Source organism: Pteropus alecto, unplaced genomic scaffold (assembly GCF_000325575.1).
Source record: "Pteropus alecto unplaced genomic scaffold, ASM32557v1 scaffold186, whole genome shotgun sequence".
Taxonomy (NCBI): domain Eukaryota; kingdom Metazoa; phylum Chordata; class Mammalia; order Chiroptera; family Pteropodidae; genus Pteropus; species Pteropus alecto.
In genome coordinates, this window is record NW_006439190.1 from 1,541,756 (window position 1) to 1,563,977 (window position 22,222).

General features: G+C 39.2%; 2 protein-coding genes and 1 long non-coding RNA gene across 14 annotated transcripts in view; 2 read left to right on the plus strand and 1 right to left on the minus strand.

Moving 5' to 3' along the window:
- LYG2 (lysozyme g2) overlaps positions 1 to 3,334 on the plus strand; it is a 4,656-nt gene extending 1,322 nt beyond the window's left edge. The window contains 3 exon segments of the mRNA XM_025049822.1: positions 626 to 958; positions 1,762 to 1,900; positions 3,049 to 3,334. Coding sequence (XP_024905590.1) covers positions 626 to 958; positions 1,762 to 1,900; positions 3,049 to 3,167 — 591 coding nt within the window. The 3' untranslated portion in view covers positions 3,168 to 3,334.
- A 7,385-nt stretch (positions 3,335 to 10,719) lies between these two features.
- Positions 10,720 to 22,192, minus strand: MRPL30 (mitochondrial ribosomal protein L30). 12 transcript variants are annotated; one of them, XM_025049801.1, is made up of 7 exons: positions 18,410 to 18,432; positions 17,932 to 18,025; positions 17,258 to 17,324; positions 15,801 to 15,881; positions 11,568 to 11,714; positions 11,267 to 11,340; positions 10,720 to 11,191 (listed from the first exon to the last, which is right to left on the minus strand). In XM_025049801.1, the coding sequence occupies exons 3-7, from the start codon at positions 17,306 to 17,308 to the stop codon at positions 11,059 to 11,061; spliced, it is 486 nt and encodes a 161-aa protein (XP_024905569.1). In that variant the 5' UTR covers positions 17,309 to 17,324; positions 17,932 to 18,025; positions 18,410 to 18,432; the 3' UTR covers positions 10,720 to 11,058. The 12 variants fall into 12 exon arrangements, with proteins under 12 accessions (XP_024905569.1, XP_006916251.1, XP_015448218.1 ...); XM_006916189.3 differs by lacking the exon at positions 18,410 to 18,432 and adding an exon at positions 22,060 to 22,190 and having other exon boundaries at positions 10,966 to 11,191; XM_015592732.2 differs by lacking the exon at positions 18,410 to 18,432 and adding an exon at positions 22,060 to 22,190 and having other exon boundaries at positions 10,966 to 11,191; positions 17,258 to 17,342.
- On the plus strand, positions 11,613 to 15,002 carry LOC112483244. Its single transcript, XR_003047546.1, has 2 exons — positions 11,613 to 11,737; positions 12,833 to 15,002. It is a non-coding gene; the product is annotated as an uncharacterized LOC112483244 (long non-coding RNA).
- Positions 22,193 to 22,222: the final 30 nt, after the last annotated feature.

The following is a 22,222-nucleotide window of genomic DNA, read 5'->3' on the forward strand; positions in this document are numbered from 1 at the left end:
ATGGAGACCTCTAGTGCCACCTGTGATATAACCAGGTTGATTAACTACGGTAAGTGAAAAGCAAAGCAAACATTTAGATTTCCCCCTTTCATCATTTTCAGGTTCTTTCTTAGGAAGTAGCCTCATTTTTAAAAGGTATAATCATTATTATAACAAAAATGTCAACATTAAAAATGAGGAGAAAACAGAACCTTGATAAACCTAACAAACTCCTTCTTTTCATTTTCCCCCTATTTTTGCCAAACTTTCCCCAGATGTGTTTATTTCTATATATTGAAATGATTACTCAAATAAAATATTAAATTCTGGCTTTGCTTTTGTTTATTGTTATGTTAATTTCATGTCAGAGCATGGACAAGGTTTTAAGCAAGCCTTTTGTTCTTTGTATGTCCTCACTTCTGTAACCCTGTTCTAAAGTCATCCTCTTGTTAGTGCAGTATTACAGTGTCGGAGCTGGAAATAACAATAAAGTCACCTCATCCTACTTCCCCAGTTTATAGACCGGAAAACAGGCTCAGCAAGAAGGAGAGGCTTTCCCAGGGCCTGGAGCTAGGTAGTGGCAGGAAAATGAAGAACAAGAAAGAGAGCGGAAGGGGTACCCATCTGGGATTGTGGATCTTTCTAGGTTTATGCAGAGATCAAGAAATGTCCTAGAGTGATCGTCTTAAGCTGTGGGCCATGGTCATGGGCTGTGGCTAACTTATTAAACTTTGAAAAAGTGTTCTCTTTTGGAGTCAATAGTTTCTTTTCTATTGACTTAAGGATCCAAGGTTCTGAAATATTTACTGAGATAGACTTGAGGGCGTTGAAACCTTACCAGGCTCTGATCAAAGAAGTTGAGCTGAGGCACTGAGTGGACCCAGTCCTTATTGCAACTCTCATCTCCAGAGAAAGCCATGGCGGAGCTGTCGTGCAAGATGGCTGAGACCACCAGAGCCTTAAATTTGGCCTGATACAGGTACTTAGCTAGGAACTTTCTGTCAGCTTCGCTTCATCCTTCCTTGCAGAAGCTCAGCCCAAACTGGAAGCCATCTGCAGTACTTCCAGGCTTCAAAACATCCTGGCATGTTAGCACAATTTGTTTTGGGATTACCATAATACATCTTCAGTATCTTATTGAAATGTTATCAGTTATTGGATATCTTTTAAAAAGTATTTTATGAGTTTCATCGCTACAGTTTGCAATAAATAATATGCAACGTACTTAAATTGAGAAAATCCAATAAAGAACACCATTATTACAGGTGTCCTTTTGAGGTTGACGAAGTAGTCAATTTCATCCATGTGAATCAAGACACTAATATTAAACCCGACTTGAACCAACTTGTTCTTTAGGCAAATTGGAGGAAGGGGATTCAAATTATCTTGGCTATTTACTTCTCGGTTCTATTTTACATTGTTTGTAGAAATCCAGACTTTTTAGCCTTTCCAGTTAGAAACAAATTTTTTATTTTCGATTGCAAATATCTAGACTTTGAGTTCTGATTCATTGTTTTGAAACAACTTTTTCTTTTGTTTATGCAAGTATGCGTGACTGTTAGAGTGCTTAATTAAAACTATGCCACCAACACTTCTCCTAAATCTTCCTTTGTTTCTCTGAGTCTCTTTATGTGAAAGAAAGGGCTGTGAACTTGCTTCTGTGGGGATAAGAAGGAAGCCAAGGCCAAGACTAAAGACTTGAACATGAAAAGGAGAAATCAGGAACAGCAGAAAACTGTGTTGCTTCATTCAGATGCTGACATGATTATCTGAATTTTCTAGCTAGCTAAAAATATTCATCACCCTGTTGGAACCTGAGACAGCAAAGAGCACCTTCTGCAGGCTGTTGGGATACTAACAGACAGAGTTAAGGCAATCCAGAAAAAATTCTCCATGTGGAGTGTGGCTCAACACCTCAAAGGTAGGCCATATGTGCTGGGCCTCTGTGGGAGTGATCCCACTGGGTCAGCATGGGCCTAGGAGGAGCTGTTGAAAGTGCTCTCTGAACCCCTGAGTCACTCTGAGCAGTCTTCCTCCCCAACTCCTTCTGCAAGATGTTGGGGTTCTCTCTGTACCTCTCGTTGGTTAGTGAGCCACTGGGTGTTACCCCAAGAGTTAATGCAGTAGTGGAATATGTTTGCCTTCCTCTGATTGGCTTTTTCCTGATGTAAGAAGCTGTTAGTCAGTTTCCGAATTGTCTGAACAAATTTTTACCCTTTGAGCATTCTCAATGACATCAAGACTTTATGTACCATGATATGTCCAAGTGGAGAGCTCCACCTAGCTGATGACAGACGCCCTCCATCTCATCATCTCCAAGACAAAATTAAGGCACTAGCCTCCTGCTAAAAAATCTTCTCTTTCTTTTACATTTTCTGTGTCTGTGAAAGGCACCGTAAATAGCCAGTCCTCCCAGCCAGAACACCAGATTGCTTCCTTAGGCTCTCTGGCTCCTTCTCTCTTTAACATTCGACCACACCAGTTCTTATTAAGTCTACCTCCTATAGGCCTAGGTATGTGTATACTTCTCTCCTTGCACACCTTGTGACCTTAATTTAGAATAAACAAGATTAAGATTCTAGGGTATAATACATATATGCACACGCATGTTGCACACATATCCCTGCAAAGAAATGATTCTGTCTTGGGTACCACCATGCACCCTGCACTCAATGTGGTATCCATCCTGGTACATAGTAGGCACTTAAAAACATTTATCGAACAAGTAAATAAGTGGATTACTGAATGACTGAGAGAATGTTACAAGCATTCTTGGACTGAACATTTTCTGGGGATCTAGTTTTGCAGTCCTGGACTATGGAAGAAGCAAATCTGACCTTTGCAGCAAGAAAAACAAAAGACTTTTAAAAAGAGAGAGAGAAGGAAAGCAATCTGGAATTTTCCCGGTGATGGTTGGAGAAGTTGGTCCTTTCAGGAGGGAGGGGAAGGGAGGATCTGGGATTGCCCACTTTGGAGGATTTGCCTGGAAGGCTGACATCTTGGGATTGCTCATATCTTATTTCTGCTGAAAGTTAATACTGCAACCTGGACCTCTGTGTTTCATTTCAGGTGGCCTCTCGGCCTTTAAGTCAGAAATTGAAGCCATTGTCACTCCTGCGGACACAGAGACTTACTTGGTCAATGACCTTCTCACCTGAGCTAAATTTTATAAAAGACATGGTTTCTAGGCAAAGCTCTATGGGTGGGCCAGGATGGCCAGTGCTCAGATGGCTCCTCTTTGAAGGTTAGACATGGATGTGTTGTACCCACACACACACACAACCTCCCTTAATGTCAACATTCCTCGCCACAGCTATGTGTTTGTTGTAATCGATGAACTTGCACTGACACATCATCATCCAAAGTCTACAGTTTACATTAGGTTCACTCTTGGAGTCGTATATTCTGTGTTTTGACAAATGTATAAGGACATGTATACATCATTATAGTATCACACGGAGTAGTTTCACTGCCTTAAAAATCCTGTTTGGCCTGTTCCTTTCCTTTCTTCATCCCGTCAGTCACTGATTATTTTACTGTCTTGATAGTTTTGCCTTTTCCAGAATGTCATACTTAGAATCATACAATATGTCAGATTGACTTCCTTCACTTAGTAATATGCATTTAAGGAACCCTCTTTTTTCCTCTCAAATCTGGACTCCACTCTCACATTTTTGCTAAATCCCACTTTGATTATGGCCATGTCCTTACTTAATAGCAAAGCATGTCAGTACTCTTTAATGTGTTGTCAGTTTTATAGGGGCTCCTGTAATGGTCAGGACATTTGTTTCTAAAGCATTTCAAAGTCACATCATATACCTATCTTATCAATATATTTACTTTTGTTAGTTGTTAGATGTGTGAATGGATACAATTTGAAGAAAGCTTATACTTCAAGGGCAAATTTGAGTCTGACAACAAAGCCTGATTGCCAGTTTTTAGTTCAACATTCTAAGTATAAAATATCAACATACACAATTAAATCGGTCATCTAAGAGAGTCTTTAGGTCTCTGCAGGATATGATAGCGTCCTCAGGCAAGCAATTATGGGCTGTTCCTTTTGTGGGTGAGGGAAGAAGGTGGTTGGGTCGAGCGTTGCAATATGGAACAGTAACGTGTGAAGGAAAAGTAACAACACTTCATAGGTTAGGTGACTAGCTCAAAAATGCTGAGGGTTTATTGTCAATCAAAGTCTATACAGCATAGCATGAAGAAGTACTTAGAGGAGACCCTAGAACTACATTAACTAAAGTTTTCACTTTTGCTGTTGCTGCTATAGTTCTTAACAAGGTGGATACATATGTCTTCACTACTGGATATAATGAAAGACTGAATAAGCAGTAAGGTTCTAATGGTTTCCATTTAATGCAATTGGTTCCTTAGTGCCTGTTCAAATACATAATAAAAAGAAGGGGAAAGTGAGGGGAGGACTTGTGAATCTAGAAAAATGGAAGGAGTCTTTTGGAAAATACTGCACCAGTCTTTGTATCTAAACATGACTGTTTCCTTTAACTTGAAAAACATATATTTATTGAAAATATTTAATAGACTACTTACATATAATTAAGGTAGTTGGATCAATTCTCTTTTTGTCAGGTTTAATATTTAGCTTGCTAGACAAAAACTCTCATAAGAATTTTGAATTTAAGTTTGGAGAATTTTCAGTCAAATCTAATAATTCTTATTGTTGTTACTTTTATGTGGTGAACACAAAATCTTTGTGTTATCTGATGGCCACTTTAGAAAATGCACAGGTAGCTTAGGTATAAAATACATCTTAATAATTTTACTATTTTAAATTTTGGAATGAAGGAGGGTCAAGATGGCAGAGGAGGCAAATGCTGTGCTGCTTCCTCTCACACCCTTATCAAAATCGCAAATAAACTACAAAACAACTATTATTAGGAGTTGCCTGAAGTCTAGCTGAACAGAAGTCCTACAGAGGGACACACAGAAGAGGCCACATTAAGACTGGTAGGAAGGGCAGAGATGTGAAATGGGCTGGTCCCACACCTGCATGTGGAGGTTGAGAATCAGGAAATATCTCAGCTGTGGAGGTTCCCCTGGAGGAGCAAGGGGTCCCGTCCCCACCCTGGGCTCCCCAGTCCAGGGTACCAGTGCAGGGAAGAGAAAACCAGCAGAGATTATAGCTGAGAGAGATGGAGAGCTGCAGGAGGCACAGAATTTCCTCTTAAGGGCCTGCACAGACTCACTGCTGATAGACTCACTCACTCTGAGCTCCAGCGCTGGGGCAGTGGCTCGAAAGATGCTAGGGACACAAAGGAAGGAGCTGAATGGTATGGCTTCTGGGCAAGGGCTGGAGAGGTGGCCTTCTCCTGGACACAGTACTGGCAAAGGCCATCGTTCCTTTGTTGAGCCCTCCGGCTCGACGTGCAGACGCAGGCAGCCGCCATATCAAATCTCCCTCAATGTAGCTGACATGGTCTGCCCCACCCTGGTGAAGCCATAAAACACCGCCCCTGTGCAGGCCCAGGCAAGCCACTCCCAGTGTCTTTTCCATACAAACTGCCTATCTTGGCTCATGCCACGGACTTTCCTAAAACCTTTCTAAGGCTCACAAAACCCAAACAAGCAGCATTTGATCTTGGAGTGCCCCATATCTCTTGCCGAGCAGCCCCAAGCCTGGCACTTGGATTGTGGCTTGGCCTCTCAAGGCACTTCATTGCCAAGCTTGGGTGGCAGCCATCTGTGGATTGCCTCGTGGCCTATACTATGTGGCCCTAGGCAGGGCATGGGCTGCACCTGAATTTAGCCTGCTGCAGGGCCCCTTCCAGGAGGCCCCGGCCTGCACACCCAGTGGCCGGTTTCGGTCTGAGCCAGAGCACCACCCGGGGTCACATCTGAGGATGAAATACCCAAAGGACAGGCTGGGCAGAGCCTGGCTAAAGAGAATCCTGCTCCATAGAGCCAGCCCCAGCACAACAGCTCCTCTACTGTAATCATCAGTCATCACAACCAATCAGCCCGAGGTTCAATCCTTCCCATCGATGAGCAAACAGCAACCAAGCTCACCTACAACAGGAGGATACACACAACCTACGCAACAGACATACCTGGAGCACCTGGCTCAGGTGACTGGGGAAGACTATGCCACTGGGACCCACAGCACACCTATTACATAAGGCCACTCTAGTAAAACCAGGAGATATAGCAGCCCTGCCTAATATACAGAAACAAACAAAAGAAGCCAAAATGGGAAGATAAAGAAACATGTCCCAAATGAAAGAATAAAACAAAGCTCCAAAGAAAGAACTAAACAAAATGGAGATGAGCAATCTACCAGATGCAGAGTTCAAAATATTGGTTATAAGGATACACAACGAACTTAAGGAAGAGTAGATGAACTCACTGAGAACTTTAAAAGACAGAAAACATAAAAGCAGAGAAAAGCATAGAAAACATAAAGAACTAGACAGAAATGAAAAATAACAGAACTTTAGAATGAATTAACAGATTAGATCAAGCAGAGGATCGAATAAGCGTTTTAGAAGATAAGGTAGTAGAAAACACCCAATCAGAACAGCAACAAGAAAAAAGACCCCCTCCCCCCCAGCCATGAGAATACTTTAAGGGGCCTCTGGGACAACATCGAGCATACCAACATTCGTATCATAGGTGCACTAGGGGAAGAGAGTAAGCAAGGAATGGAAAATTTCCCTAACCTGGTGAAGGAAATAGACATACAAACCCAGGAAGTGCAGAGTTCTAAACAAGATGAATCCAAAGAGTCCTACACCAAGACACATCATTATTAAAATGTCAAAAGTTAAAGAGAAAGCGAGAATTTTAAAAGCAGCAAAAGAAACCAGTTAGTTACCTATAAGGGAGCTCCCACAAGACTGTGAGTTGATTTTTCAACAGAAAATTTGCAGGCCTGAAGGGACTGGCACAAAGTATTCAAAGTGATGAAAGGCAAGGACCTACAACCAAGGTTACTGTACCTAGCAAGACTATCATTTAGAATCGAAAGACACATAAAGAGCTTCCCAGACAAGAAAGAGCTAAAGGAGTTCATCATCACCAAGCCAGTATTACAGGAAATGTTAGAGGGACTTTTTTAAGAAGCAGAAGAAAAAAAAAAAGAAAAAATATGACTAAAATGGCAATAACTACATATCTAACAATTACTTTAAACGTAAATGGATTAAATGCTCCAATCAAAAGACAGAGTGGCTGAATGGATGAAGAAACAAGACTCTTACATATGCTGCCTACAAGAGACTCACTTCAGATCGAAGACACACACGGACTGAAAGTAAAGACATGAAAAAGATGTTTTATGAAAATGAAAATAAAAAATCTAGAGTAGTAATACTTATACCAGACAAAATAGACTTTAAAACAAAAGCTATAACAAGAGACAAAGGACCCACTTATTTCACTTATGGGTATTTATCTGAAGAAATCCAAACACTACTTTGAAGGGACATGCGAACCCATATGTTCATTGCAGCATTATTTACAGTAGCCAAGATTTGGGGTCAAGCTGGGTGTCCACCAATGGATGAATGAAGAGGTGGTATTTATGTACAATAGAATATTACTCAGCCATAAGAAAGAATAAAATCTTGCCATTTGGAACAACATGGATGGACCTAGAAGGTATTGTGCTGAATGGAGTTAAGTCAGACAGAGAAAGACAAATGTCATATGTGGAATCTAGAGAACAGGATCAACAAACGACAGAAACAAGCTCAGAGAGAGCATTTTGATGATTGTCAGATTAGGGCTGGGGGATGGGTGAAGGAGGAGGGGATTCAGAGGTACAAATTGGTAGTTACAAAATAGTCATGGGGATGTAGAGTACAGCATGGGGAATATAGTTAGTAGTATTGCAAGAACTATATATGGTGTCAGATGGGTACTGGACTTATCAGGGTGATCACTTCAGAAATTACATAAATGTTTAATCACTCTGTTGTACACCTGAAACTAATAAAATATTGTATGTTAACTGTAATTGAAAAAAATAAAAATTAAAAAAATAATAAATTTGGGAATGATTTTGAGAAAGGCAAAATCATGAATAGTTTTTAGAGAAGACAAGATATGTATTAAGTAAAAATTGGAAATAATTTGATAAAAAAAAGGAATCCTTGGGCAAAAACAGTTTACCCAAAGTCTATTTTTACTTTTACTTTACATTATTCATGTACAGATAGCAGTAACAATATATTTTTATATGTATGTATTTAGGCATGTGCATATATACACATGGTAAATATAAAGTTTCTATCTATGGGTTTCTATCTATTTAAAATAGAACTAATTTATCAATGTATTAAATAAAATATATATATACCATGCTAAATTACCATATAAATATTAACAAACAGAAAATCATATCTACTTTGCTATATACATATTTGTATTTCTTTTAAATTATTCTACATGGTACAATGAACTGTTTATATTATATTTAACTAAAGTGATCAACAAATTTTTTTTTCCAGACAAAAATGAAAGTTAGGAAATAGAAAATGGAGATTTTTCTAGGTTTTGCTCCATGAGCACTTATATCATATTAATAATTTTGAGGTAAAAAGAGCCACAAATATTATTCAAAGGCATTTTCATCATTTGTTAATCAATTGCCACTCCAACAAGGGTAAAAATTTTATTTAGTGACTAATGTTTTGTATATGTTTCTTTAGAAACTATTCATACTTCCAAGATTCTTTAATTATCTAAGGTCTTAAAATTAAGAGAAAAACATTTAGATGCAGAAAACAGATTTTGACATATATACACACAAAAAGAGTGACAGATGCTTTAGACAGTAACTTGGACTCCTGAAAATTTTATCAAGCTGCGTGATCAGAAAGCCAGTACTTACTACTCTTTGAAATATGGGAATGAAAGGCTATCACCTAAATTAAACAAAATTATCTATTTTTTTTTAGAAAAATAAGACAAATAATTTCCTTATGGGCATTTTTTCACTCTTTGTTTTAAGGGTCCTCCCAAATACACAATCTCGTTCATGTCAAAAGCTTCCCCAAATGGTCAGTACAATTCCAAATTGTCCTTAGTGAAATAATGCGTTAGAATCATCATATTAGTTTTATAACAAAGATGAAAACACAAGTTTGGCCTGGAAAAGGTGCAATTTCAGATTGAGACCTTATGAGAGCTGGAATGGTCCTTACAGATAGTGCTTGGGTAACTTCATCTCTCTGAGCTTGACTAAAGGCAAATGGTCACCCATGAGAGCCCAGGAAAACCTCCTGAAACAAGGCAGATGAAATTAGAGCAATTCTCAGAGACACAAAGACAAGACTAAGGAAGAAATCCTTACCAGGTTTTGAAATGATGATGTGAGCCCCACCTGGGGAATCCCCTGGCTCCAGCTTGAGGTTGGACCTCAGGCACAGCAGTAGCCATTAAGGAGGCTCCAGGAGCCCTGCCCTTAGTAGTCACATCTTTGGGCAACTCCTCTTCCCTGAGCGAGGGCAGGACCTGTAACTTGCTTGTAACCAGCAGAGTGCAGTAATGGTGATGGAATGTACATGACTGCATTTACATGATTACCTAAGAGTATAGCACCCATCTTGCCATAGGCTCTCTCCCCAATGCTGGTTTTGAAGGAGCAATTTGCCATTGATCTTACTTCAGAAGAAAATGAATTCTGCCACTACCCTGATGGATCTTGGAAGCAGATCCTTTCCCAGTCAAGGGTCGAATGAGAACTCAGCTTCAGCTGACATGTTTTTCGCAGCCTCGTGAGATCCTGGGCAGACGACCCAGCTAAGCCCAGACTTCTGACCCACAGAAATGGTGAAATAAACGTGTGTTCTTTCAAGCTGCCACGTCTGTGGTAATTCATTAAACAGTCCATCTCTTCCCTATAGATGTTCACTCTTCTCGACAATCTCATTTCTAAATATGTCACGTATCATTTAGATCCTTTCCTCTACTTGTGTACTGCTGAGGTTAAAATTACCCTATCTTCTAATTAGATTTTTGGGTAAAAATTAACCAATACTCTTTTTCCTGTTTTAAACAATATTAATATTGCCACAGTAAAGGAAATGGAAATATATTAGCAGGGGCCAACTTTTATGAACACAACTGTCTTCAACCAAGTGCAGCAAGGACACCTTGTGTTGGGTATACAGTCTGTCTCCAGTTACGCCTTCTGTTTTACAGTCCCTCTAGGCTGTACACGTACTACATATTCAGTAACTGTTGAATTGAAACTGCAACTGCCTTCAAGTTTATTAATCAAGGGTATCTGGTCTGGCATTACTTCAAGTGGCACTTCTACTTGATGCCGCAAAACATGGACCCTGAGACCACAAACGATGACCACGCCAATGTTACTGCTGCCCGAGCCAAATTGCACAAGAGATGAGGGAAACAAAGGTAACTAGAATTTGGAGATTCTTTACCATTATCTAGAATTAGCTGCCACAGAATTTCTCAGTATTGCACCTCTCCTAAGACTCTTACTGCTCCCCACGCCTCCAGGTATCTGAAGCAGAAAAAAAGGAAATGGAACAATTCCCCCTAAAAGATTTTTCCCTTCTTTTTCTGCTTTTAAAAAGCACCTTCCACTATTGGCAGAGGTTTCTTAAGAATTCAAAGAACACCAATAAAGTTTAGGCCAAATGAGATTTATAATTAGAAAACAGATTCTGTTTTTGGTATGACATTTGAGGATAAAATGAGGCCAGGTGCACGGGCAGATTTATAGACACTCAAGCACAAAGCAGACGATCTAGCTGTACCCCAGGTTTAATGACGTTGGCTGTACCTCTGTTCTCTGGCAGAATAGACTCTGGAAGGACAGGGACCATGTCCTGGTCAGCTCTGGATTTCTCTAGCACATAAGATACTGCTACGGCTGCTAAGGTGACATCTGAACCTAGATGTTCAACCAATGTCATTCTCACTCATGTGGTCCTGAAACTTCCAGGCCAATAGTAAGAAAGAATCACGCCATGTTTAGTCAGTGAAAATGACTGACGTTTAAAATATATTTTAATGAGAACTTCTACTTTCTCACCATTTTTAAATAAAAATATTTGCACTTTTTCATCTGAAGCTGCTCTGGCATTAGGACTTGGTTGCGTCCTGGTCTGCAGGGCTGAGAAGCCACTGCACTACTAACTCCCCGTTGCTCTTGAGGCACGTGTGAGCCATGTCCTCCTCTGCTGGAAGTCCTTGTGGCAACCTCAGGGGCTTGATTCTGTGATACAAGAAAACACTTTTAGGATTTTACCAGGCAATAAAGTTTTAAAAACTGAAGTAACAAACGACAAACCTTATCAAATGTTTGACCACTTTCAGTTTTGCATTTACGGAAGGGATGTTCTTGTGAACTTGTGGAGTATGTGCCTACGAACAAATGGAAACCATGTTAGACACCAACTTTGAAAGTGCAGATGGTCCCATGTTTCAGTAAAATGTTAAGGTAAAAGCTCGCTCTATCTAAAACGAACTTTCAAATATACTCCATTAAATAATACATTTAAACAAAACATATGTATACACACCTTAAAGTTTTAAAGCCTTTAAATTTAAAACAAATTTAAACACTAAAGATGACTAAGATAGGTGCATACTTTTTCTAATCCAAGCATCTTTATTACATCTTTTTCCCAGTATGGACGTCTTTTTGTACTCCTTATTCTGGTAACAACATGCAGTTTATGAGGATGCTGCGGATCTCCACCATATTTTTCATGATCTGCAGGTGAAGGCTGAAATACCTAGAAAGGAAGAATCATAAATGGTAATTTTCAACTTAAACGATTTCTATGTACCTTTTTCCCCTCAAAAAACAAAAACAAACAACAACAAAACGCCCAAACAACTAAACAATCTCATCCTTAATCTTTCTATAATCCTCAGCCTCAAATCAAACATTTCTACCAGTCTGCTTACTCAGATGGATGGAATCTAAGAATTTCATACTCTAAGAAAAACATCACACAGGCATTTTTTTTGTTTGTTTGTTTTTGTTTTTGTGTTTTGTTTTTTGAAGGGCAAGGCAAGAGCAACTAGATGACACTAAAGAGTTCAGATGCCAGGAAGATGTATTAGCACTATATGAGCTGGGCACTGGGCTGCATCCCTTAGCCCCACTGAAATGGGGGAACAAACATATAAGTCTAAAGTGACAATAAAACTTGAGTATTATAAAATAATATGTACAAAGTACCATGAGAGTACAGACAGATGACCCTGCCTATGAAGGATCAGAAACAGCTCCACAGAGCTGACATCTGGACCTGATTCCCTAAAAATCAAAAGGGTCTAGAAAGCTACCCCACAAAAAACTTTCGCAAGTACATAAAACGTATTGGGTAAAAATGTACATTGTAAAACTACTTGTAATACACAGCCATGGTCCTCAATAAACTAAATAAATTAGAATGAATACATTCTATATAAAACTAGTAAGAGGTACTAGCATTAGGATGGCCATAATACATTCTTGAGTAAAAAAAAAAAAGAGAGAGAGAGAAAACCCACATCCAAATTCCACAGCATGCAGTAGGATCTTGTATTGGTTTCATCAGTACTGGATATGATACGTTCTATAAATACTGATTCTAAGTATCCACTATATATCATATGTGTAAAGGTCTCAAAGACATTAGATCAAGTCATTAAAAGTTATATTGTAGAAACTTACTCAGAGAGATTCATATCATATGGTTAAATGAAAAGAGCAACTAGAGAAACATTATACTTATGAGACAATTCACATCTTTAAAAACAAGACAGAAAAAGATGTGAGAGGTATTGACAGTAGCTGTCTGTCTCCAGGTGGGTGAGATTAAAGGTGTTTTTTGGTTCTTTTTACTTGTTTGTGTTTTTCTAGGGATTTTGAAGAGATGTGGGGTCAGAAGAATGATGGCAGATGCACCAAAGAAAAAGAGAGAAGATATAAAACAAAACAGCATGAAGAGTATGAAATATTTGGGAAAACCAAGTGGTTCTGTGTGGCTAAGGGAGAAAAAAGCACAAAAAGCAATGCAGGGGATGAAGTTAAACTATACTCAACTATGTGGAGCTATTAGAAATTTCCAGAAGGGATATGAAGGTGTTGAAAGTTTGAAGCAGCATGACCATCTTTCAAAAAGAAATTCAGAAAGAAAACTCTTACGAAAGAATGAAATGAACCAGAGGTGGGAGACCTGCACGAGGAAAGCCGGTTAGGACACACTCATGGCCACGGTTTAAAAGCCTGAACTATGCAGCTGTCACAGGAAAGAGACTGATTTGGGGACTCTGGGCAGTAAAACAGTTGGGTTTGTGCAGGGTGAAGGAGAAGGAGGGGTCAAGACTGCCTGGGAGGTCTCCAGTCTGGGGAATCTGGTAGATCAGTGGTCCCCAACCTGTTTGGCACCAGGGACCAGTGCTAACTATGAGAATCTAACGCCTGATGATCTGAGGTGGAGCTGAGGTGGTGATGCTAGTGCTGGGGAGCAGCTGCAAATACAGATGAAGCTTTGCTAGCTAGACCACCCGCTGCTCCTCTCCTGCTGTGCAGCCCGGTTCTTAATAGGCCACATACCAGTGCTGGTCCACGGCCCGGGAGTTTGGGGTCCCTATGGTAGAGGATGGTAGCATTAACTGACATAACTAACACAGGATGAGCACCCTCTTTTTGTTTGGTTGACTGGCAGGAAAGTCAGATATTGATTCTAATTCCGGACATTTTTTACTTGAAATACCCCTGAGTTATCCAAGCAGCAAGGTCTAGAAACCATTTGTGAATATAGCAATAAGGTCAGAAGACAGGCAAGAGCCGGAGATATACATCTCGGACTCATTTCTATGAAGTTTAAAAGCTTTCACATCTACTACAGCTGGTGATCAAATCACTGCCTTACACATTTTAAAAAAATGCTATGTCTTTATCCTTTTCTCCCAGAAGTTTACCGACTAAGAAACAGGAAAACATAAGGCATGGGAAAGGAGAGCAGCAGGAACACCATGACATGAAAAATAAAGACGTTTCTGATAAAAGAACATCAAACGCATCGAAGGTATCAAAATAGTCAATGGCAACATTATTCTTTTAAAAACATCAATGGAGAAGTGGTTGCCAGGGGCTTGGGGGCAGGGAGAATGGGAAATTACTGTTTAATGGAGATAGAGTTTCAGCTTTGTGAGATGAAGAGTCCTGGGAATGGATGGTGGTGATGGTGGCACAACAATGTGAAGGTACTTAATACCTCTGAACTGTACACTTAAAACTAAACAGTCTTCCCATACTTCCCAGCAACTGCATTCCTAGGTATTTACCTCAAATGAGTTGAAAACTTATGTCCATACAAAAACCTGCACATAAATGTTTATAGCAGCTCTATTTACTACTGCCCCAAACTGGAAGCCACCAAGATGTCCTTCAGTAGGTGAGAGGATAAACAAACTGTGGAACGTCCAGAAGATGGAGAATTATTCAGCAATAAAAGGAAATGAGCTGTGTACATAGCCACAAGACTTAGGTTATAAAAATGTAACTTTCATTACTTCTAGAATCTTGTTTGGTTTCTGAGTCCCCAGCCACTTTAAAGAAGAATGCCTTGATATTTTCAAATCTATCTTCTTCCTGAGTTCTAGCCTTTAATTTTCTAGTTAACTTATGGTTTGTAATTCTTTTGATTAAATATACAGCTCAGTAAAAAAAAAGAAAAAAGAAAAAAGAAAAAAAGAAATGAGTTATCAAGTCATGGTGAGATATCAAGGGACCTTAATTTTTTATTGTTAAGTGAACAAAGCCAGTGTGAAAGGGATACATATTGTATGATGCCAACTCTATGACATTCTGGAAAAGGTAAATTATGGAGACAGTAAAAAGATCAATGGTTGCCAGGAGTTGGGGTCTAAGAGGGAGTGATAAGTAGGAGCACAGAGGATTTTTAGGGCAGTGAAACTACTCTGTACGATACTGTAATGGTGGATACAGGACATTATATATTTGTCAAAACCCACAGAGAATACAATACGAAGAGTGAACATTAAATGTTTACCTCAGCCCCTTACATGAATGACATCCCATTTTATTACTAATGTATTACACCACGAAGAGCATGTAATTACAGACTGCTAGACTAGGGGTTGGCAATATTTCTCTGTAAAGGCCTAGACAGTAAACATTTCCAGCTCGGGGCTACACCATTTCCACTGCCTGAAGTAAACTATGGACTTTAGTTAATAATAAAGTGCCAATATTGGTTTATCAATTTTGATATATGTCTACCAATGCAAGACTTTAATAGGGTAACTGTGTATGTGAGGAGAGGGAGTATATGGGAACTCTCTGTATTTTCTGTGCAATTTTTCTATAAACCTAAAACTGCTCTAGGAAATAAAGTTTACTTATTTAAAACAAAACAAAAATCAATGGAGGGCTTAGCCAGTGTTTTCTGAAAGAATGACATGTACACATAAATCTAGCAGAGAAAACTCAAAGATTCAAAGTGGCAACAGTCAACACAGAAAGGGATGCAAAGAGCCATAGAGACAGAGCCTGGGAGCAGGAAGCAGAGGACTGTATTCTCAGGACGATGGTGATATGAAAACACAAAACATTAAGGGGAAAAAACCATACACAGGAATAAACATTCTGAGATGATGCAAACCTACTACTTCGAAGGCAAGTGGTACATTTTTATTTTTAATAATCATTAACATAAATCCTACTGTGTTCTAAACTGCGCTATCGCCTATATCTACAAATGATTTAACATAAAAGTTTTCAACATTACAAAAATAGGTACCTTTCAAAAATAATGTTTCAAAAAAAAAATAACATTTAAAAAAAAAAATCTTGTTCTTACTTTATCTGGAATTCTTGACTTCGTAAATTTGTGACGAATCCAATCGGTACAAATGAGAGACTCCATACTTTTTGCCATAGTCTAAAATATGATGTAAAACATTTGTTTTTTAGAAATCTGTTTAGTGTACAAATCCATACCCACCAATTTTTAGGTGACAAGAGTCTGGTTTTTTTTTTTTTTTACCTAATCTGTATCATTAAATGTTTATCTCAGCCCCTTACATGAATGACATCTCATCATACCACTAACATATTACACCACAAAGAGCACATAATTACAGACTGCTAGACCAGGGGTTGGTAAGATTTTTCTGAAAAGGTTCACACAGTAAACATTTCCAGCTCGGGGCTTTACCATTTTCATTGCCACTGTAGGATGAAAGCAGCCTAGACAATATGTAAACAAACGGGCATGGCTGTGATACACAAAAACAGATGGGGGACTGAGTTTGCCTGGGAGCCAGAGTCTGCCAAGCCCTGCTCTTGACAAAGTGTGCAGTCATTAGCCCTCAACAACACAATGTACAAGAAGGCCGAATGAGTTTCCAGTTTCCCTTCTAGTCCCAACCATGCCAATGCTCTGGTTCCTATCTCTTGTTCCCTTTCTCAATCTTGCAGTCCTTCCTCTCAGTTGGCCAAAGAGAAGGCACTCGCTGTCAATTCTTCACACCATGAAACTCCTCGCTGGGTGGGCAGTAGCTGTTCTCTCCGGGCATTCCCTGTACTGAGGAGATGGCACATGCACAAGAGAGGCAGCAGGATGTGGTGGGGGTGGGGGCAAAGGAAAGATAAAGGTCTTGATGCCCCCTGGACATTTCTAAGCCTGGTTCTGTGCCCACCAGCTGGAGAAATGAGACACCTATCCTCTCAGAGTCAGTTTCCTCAGCTACAAAAAGGAAGTAAGACTGGCCTCACAGGATTAATCTGAGGCTAAAGTGATATAGGTAAAGCACCTGACATTATCATGTAGAGCCAGCAGCAGGCCCATAACTAGGCTCTGGCCCTCATGCAGAGGTTAGGCTACCATGGTAGTTTCGAAAAAGGAAGACTCGAAGGAAAACACATGAAAATACAAACGTCAACAGTCTCTGGGACACTGTTTTTCTTCTTTCTGCTTTACTATATATTTCTAATTTTCTGTGATTGAAAATGTATTCTTTTCACAATTGAAGGGAAAAACACCTAAAACTTTAGAAAGATTAAGGCAGACCAAGGGGAATTGACACTGACTATCTTCACCAGCACGTTCTCCAGGAAAAGTTGTTTTGTGATTATAAAACATTAGGGATAAAACAACAGATAAATCATAAATAAGATTAACCCTCAACATAAAAAAAATACATACATAAAGAAAAAGTTCTGTTTAACTTGGGCATGACGTTTTATTTAGAAAAGAGAACGAAAAAGTTTTAAAGAAGTAGGAAAAAAAGATAACTCTTGAAAAGAAACACTTACTTGCAATCTGCCTGGTGGCCTCTGAACTATTGAGCGCAAAATCCCGGCCATGAGTGTGATGAGTTCTCTGCAACAGGAAATAGATCTGTGGGACAAATGTGTCATAGAAACAGACAGGTCCCCACTCTGTGTTAGATGCTTAGAGGGATGAACAAGACACAATTCTTGCTTTCAGAGCACTAAGGATTTAGTAGTTATCTCTCCTCAAACTGATCCATAATTAGTCGAGAGAGACTGGTTCAGTTGTTGAGAATTTTTCTGTATATAAAAAACTAAACGAGTTAGTTTTCCAGTATCAAAAAACTAAACAAGTTAACTGTAAACTTGATTGATATTTAACAGTCAAATCTTGGTTATTTTAATAAAGGCAAGAATGAAGTTACAATAAATATTTTATTCAGAGTTCAGCAAAACCGTAGGTAGTAATTACACATTAACCACACCCAATTTTCACCAAATGAGTTAGAGCCTTGTGGATTTGACAAAAATGGGCAATGGGGGATACTATCATTTAAAAAGTCTTCAACAATAAGGGCTGATAAAGAACGCTTTGTTATAGAATCCCTCAAAATGAAAGAGCTGAAGGGACTGAAGAAACCCCAACTCCTATAATCAGAATTGGTAACTCTCTTACTTTATGTAGGAGGAAAACGAACCCCAGAAAGCCCATTTACCTGAAGGCAACCAGCTCTCCAGGGAGTGCACGGTTTGGAACCCAATTCCATTAATTCGCAGTCCAGTGCATTTTCACTAAATCATAACACTTTCCTGTTAAAAAGCAAAGTAGAACTTTTTTTTCTTCTTTGCATTTTTAAACTATTCGTAACAAACATGCATTGCTTCTATGACTTAAAAAAGTCAAGTTTATTTAGACACAAAACAATCACAGCTACTATACGGGCACATACTGAAAGCAGAAAGATTAGGTGCATGAACATCATGTATATTTTGGATCAGTTACTTAATTTATGTGTTTCAATTTTTTCCCCAAAGAACAGAAAGAAAATTATACCTATCTTGTAAATGAGTTATTCTAAAAACACCTAAAACAGCACCTGGAACACAGGAAACCCTCAATAAATTGTAGCTTTTACTATTATGTATAAAATTATTAAATTAGTACAAAATTTTAATGAGAACACCCTAACAAACCAAAACAGGGTAAGTGCTGTACTTCAGTGTCCACCAGATTCGGGTTCACTCAAACTCTGCAGGTCTTTCCTGTGATGTGGACAAAGCAATAGAATTGTGGGAATTAATGCAAGATGTCCCACGAAAAGAGCCAGACTTCAGAAAAATTCTCAGCGTACTGAACTAGTCTCTCCAGACTAATTATGGATCAGTTTGAGGAGAGTTAACTACTAAATCCTTAGTGCCTTGAAAGCAAGAATCGTGTCTTGTTTGTTCCTCTCAGCATCTAACACACTATCTGACGAACGATAGGTACCTAGTGTTTGTTGTTGAATGTATGAATAAATTAATGAGTTAGATCTGTGGTCTGCTCAACTAAGAATTCAGAAGTGCATCAGAATTTCCTGTCATTCAGACATCAGACCTCAAACATTACAAGACAGAATAACAATTTCTAGTTCAAATCACTCACTGTTTGCTTGGCTAGTTTTTATATATTTATATCGAGGCTCACTTAGAAGAGACACTTAGTCCTCTGGCCTGCCAATCAGATAGGAAATGTGAAATTATTTTCTTTACCATCCTTTTGCCTCCCAAGTTAAACATTATATACTAACGCAATGCATGTAGCTTCCCACTTTGTTAAATCTTCCTCCTATCACTAAGAATTCAACAAAAGCCTCCTAATTGGCTTTTCTTCTTCCATTCCAACTTCTGTCTTTACAGCAGCAATAATCTCATTAAATCCTAAACCAGATCACGTCAATTCCTTTGCTCCAAACCTTCCAAAGAGCCAGATTTCTCACTATTGGAGTGGGAGGTTACACATAAGCAAGTGTGGAAGGCTAGAATAATCCATGCTATCCAATGACACACGATTAGAGTTGGAACTTATGTTTGGCTCAGTATAGATACTAAAGGCTATAGAAATAATTATAGATATGGATGTAACATGAGTTAGTTCTGATAGCTGAGAGGACCTAAAAGCAATGGCATCCCAGTAGCAATGAGCACACCCAGTGCCCAGGTCTCAGTTTCTAATACAAGTCTCTAATAAAAGAACCCAGGGCTCCTTGGAGAAATAGTTGATTACAGGGCTTCAGGAAGGGATATGTAGAGATGAATCTGGAGCATCTTGCAGTGCTAGAAAGGAACACTTAAAAAATCAAAATGATGGCGGTATATCAAAGGGTCATAAGAGCCAACTGAAAGAGCTCCCAGTGGCTAAAGCTGGAATAGTATAGAGAATAAAAAAACAAAATATTGGTTTGTAAAATCCAAACCATTAAATAACCATGAGTCTGTACTTATATAAATAAGTGAATAAGTTAAATTAATGAGATAGAAGAAACAAATCTCTCTTACAGAAGAATTCCAAATAGTTTATGAAGCTACTCCCCCCTCTAAGAGGTGGAGCAAAGCCACTCATCCCAGAAGGGTGGGCTATGATCCCAGAGGACAGTATAGTAAGGGGGGAAAATAACAATACATTAGAGAAACCTGACAAATGCCACGTCAGCCAGGTGACCAAGGTTAACATCAACTGTGATAAAAGTCAAGTTGACAGCATGTATCCCAGATATGGTGGAATGAGAATGGCACTTCCACCTCTGTGGTCTTCCTCTCAAAAACCCCTAACACCACTCTAAGAGAAAAACATCAAACAAATTCCAATTGAGGGACAAAATACCTGACCAGTACCTCTTCAAATCCCTGACTGCCTCAAAATTGTCAAGGTCATTGTAAACAGGAAAGTTTGAGAAACTGTCATAGTTAAGAGGAGCCTATGGAAACAAGATGACTAAATGTTGTAATGCATGATCTTGATGTGATTCTGGAACAGAGAAAGGACATCAGGCAAAAACTAAGACAATCTGAATGAAGTATGAACTTTAGTTAATAAAGTATCAATATTGGTTCATCAATTATAACAAATGTACCATACTAATGTAACATGTTAATAAAAGGGGAAACTGGGTGTGGGGGTATATAAGAACTCTGTGCTATCTTCACAACTTTTCTGTAACTCTAAAGCTACTCTAAAATAAAGTTTATTTATTAAAAAATGAAAAACCTCCAACGCTTCTCTATTTCAATCAGCGATAGCGAGTCTTTAACCCCCACCCCTAGGACTTCATCTCCAATTACTCTCTTGCTCAATCGCTAAAAGTACTGGACCCCTTGCTGGTTCTGGAACTTGCCAGGTAGGCACGCTCCCTTGGACTGGCTGATCCCTCTCCTGAAATGCTTCAATTTTTGGCTCCAATCTCACCTGCTCAGCGAGGCCTACCCTGATTTCATTATTTAGCATTTGACCCACGCCACAATTGTCAACACTTCTAACCCCTCTTACGTTTCAATTTTTCCATAGCAATTATATTTCAACATAATTTGTTAGGTTTGTTTACTGTCTGTCTCCACCCAATAGCATGTTAGTTCTACAAGGACAAGGATTTTTAAATTTTATTTTATTTTGGGTCTGCATGTAGCCTAAGCATTTACTTAAAGCAGCACCTGCCAGGTAGCAGGCACTCAATTTTTGCTCAATGAATGAAGTTTAATTTACAGACTTCAGAGTATGTGATGGCCAAAAGTTGTAAGTTTTAATAAAGGTTATTCTTAATATTTAGGCACATAACTCTTGGACCTTAAAGCAAATACGTTATCTTCTACTGTACAATAACCTTCCTCTTGCATAGATGCAAAAATAGGAAAATGCACGCATGATATGAGACTTAAGATCTCATTTCTATTAAAAAATATGTCTGTGAATGTGTGCGTATACACAGAAAACATCTGTTAGCTATCAGAAAAAAACGTTAACATACCCCTGGGGGGCAGGGTACCAGGGCGGTATTTTCTCTTTTTTGTCTCTGTAATATCTGATGTTTTTTGTTGTTTTACAATGACCATGGCTATAACCGTTCTTTTTTTAAAAAAATATTTTCCTAAAGAGACATCTATTTAATTATAAAAAAGGAGGAGACATTACTGAAAATGCAAAACATAAAATTTCCCTCTTGATAAACAGAGATCTCCGAAAGCACAAGGAATGTTCCTATTTGAACTCTTAACGCCTAACAAGTAGTTGGCAGCCCTCCTAAGTGCCTTTTGCCAAAAATACGCAGAACGCTCAGCTTTGAGTAGGAGGCGACCAAACATGGTTGCAAAATCACAGCTTTTGGTAAAATGGCAAATTTTTAACTTATAACTCTGGAAGGTTCGCCTTCTAAAATGCAGCAATTTTAAAATTAGGCGCTTTTGTATCTTTATTAACAAATTAAGTTACGCTGACCCTCAGTGGAAAGCCTAGGTTATGAACAACGCAGAAGCACAGAAAATGCTAAAACAAATTCGAATTCTCCTTCCCAGGCTGTCCAGCCTAGGCGGCTCGGCCCCTGAGTTTCGGGAATCGGTGTTCAACTACCGCGCGTCCCAGATACCCTCCAAATTAGAAAAAAAGGATCACGTCGGCCAATGGCCTTTCGGGAGCCAAAGGGACAGGCCCGGGACGCAGGCCATCTAGGTTACATTAGTAAACTCAGAATCGAAGAGGGAAAATCCGCATTTACACAGGGTTCCCAGATACGTACTCTAAGCAAAAATGCAATAACCTCAGCCACGCATTTTCTCTATCACCAGCGACTGCTAATAGTTCAGCCTGAACTCACCCGCAGACATGAAGTTGAGCAGAGGAAAGACCACCAAGCGCTACACTCAAACTCCGCCGGCCCGGTACACGCAAAATGTGGCACTTTAGTTCCGGCAGAGTCCCTCCCAAACTCAAGGGCCGTAAGAAGAGAGCGCAGGCGCGTCGGTGTCACGCGATCACTA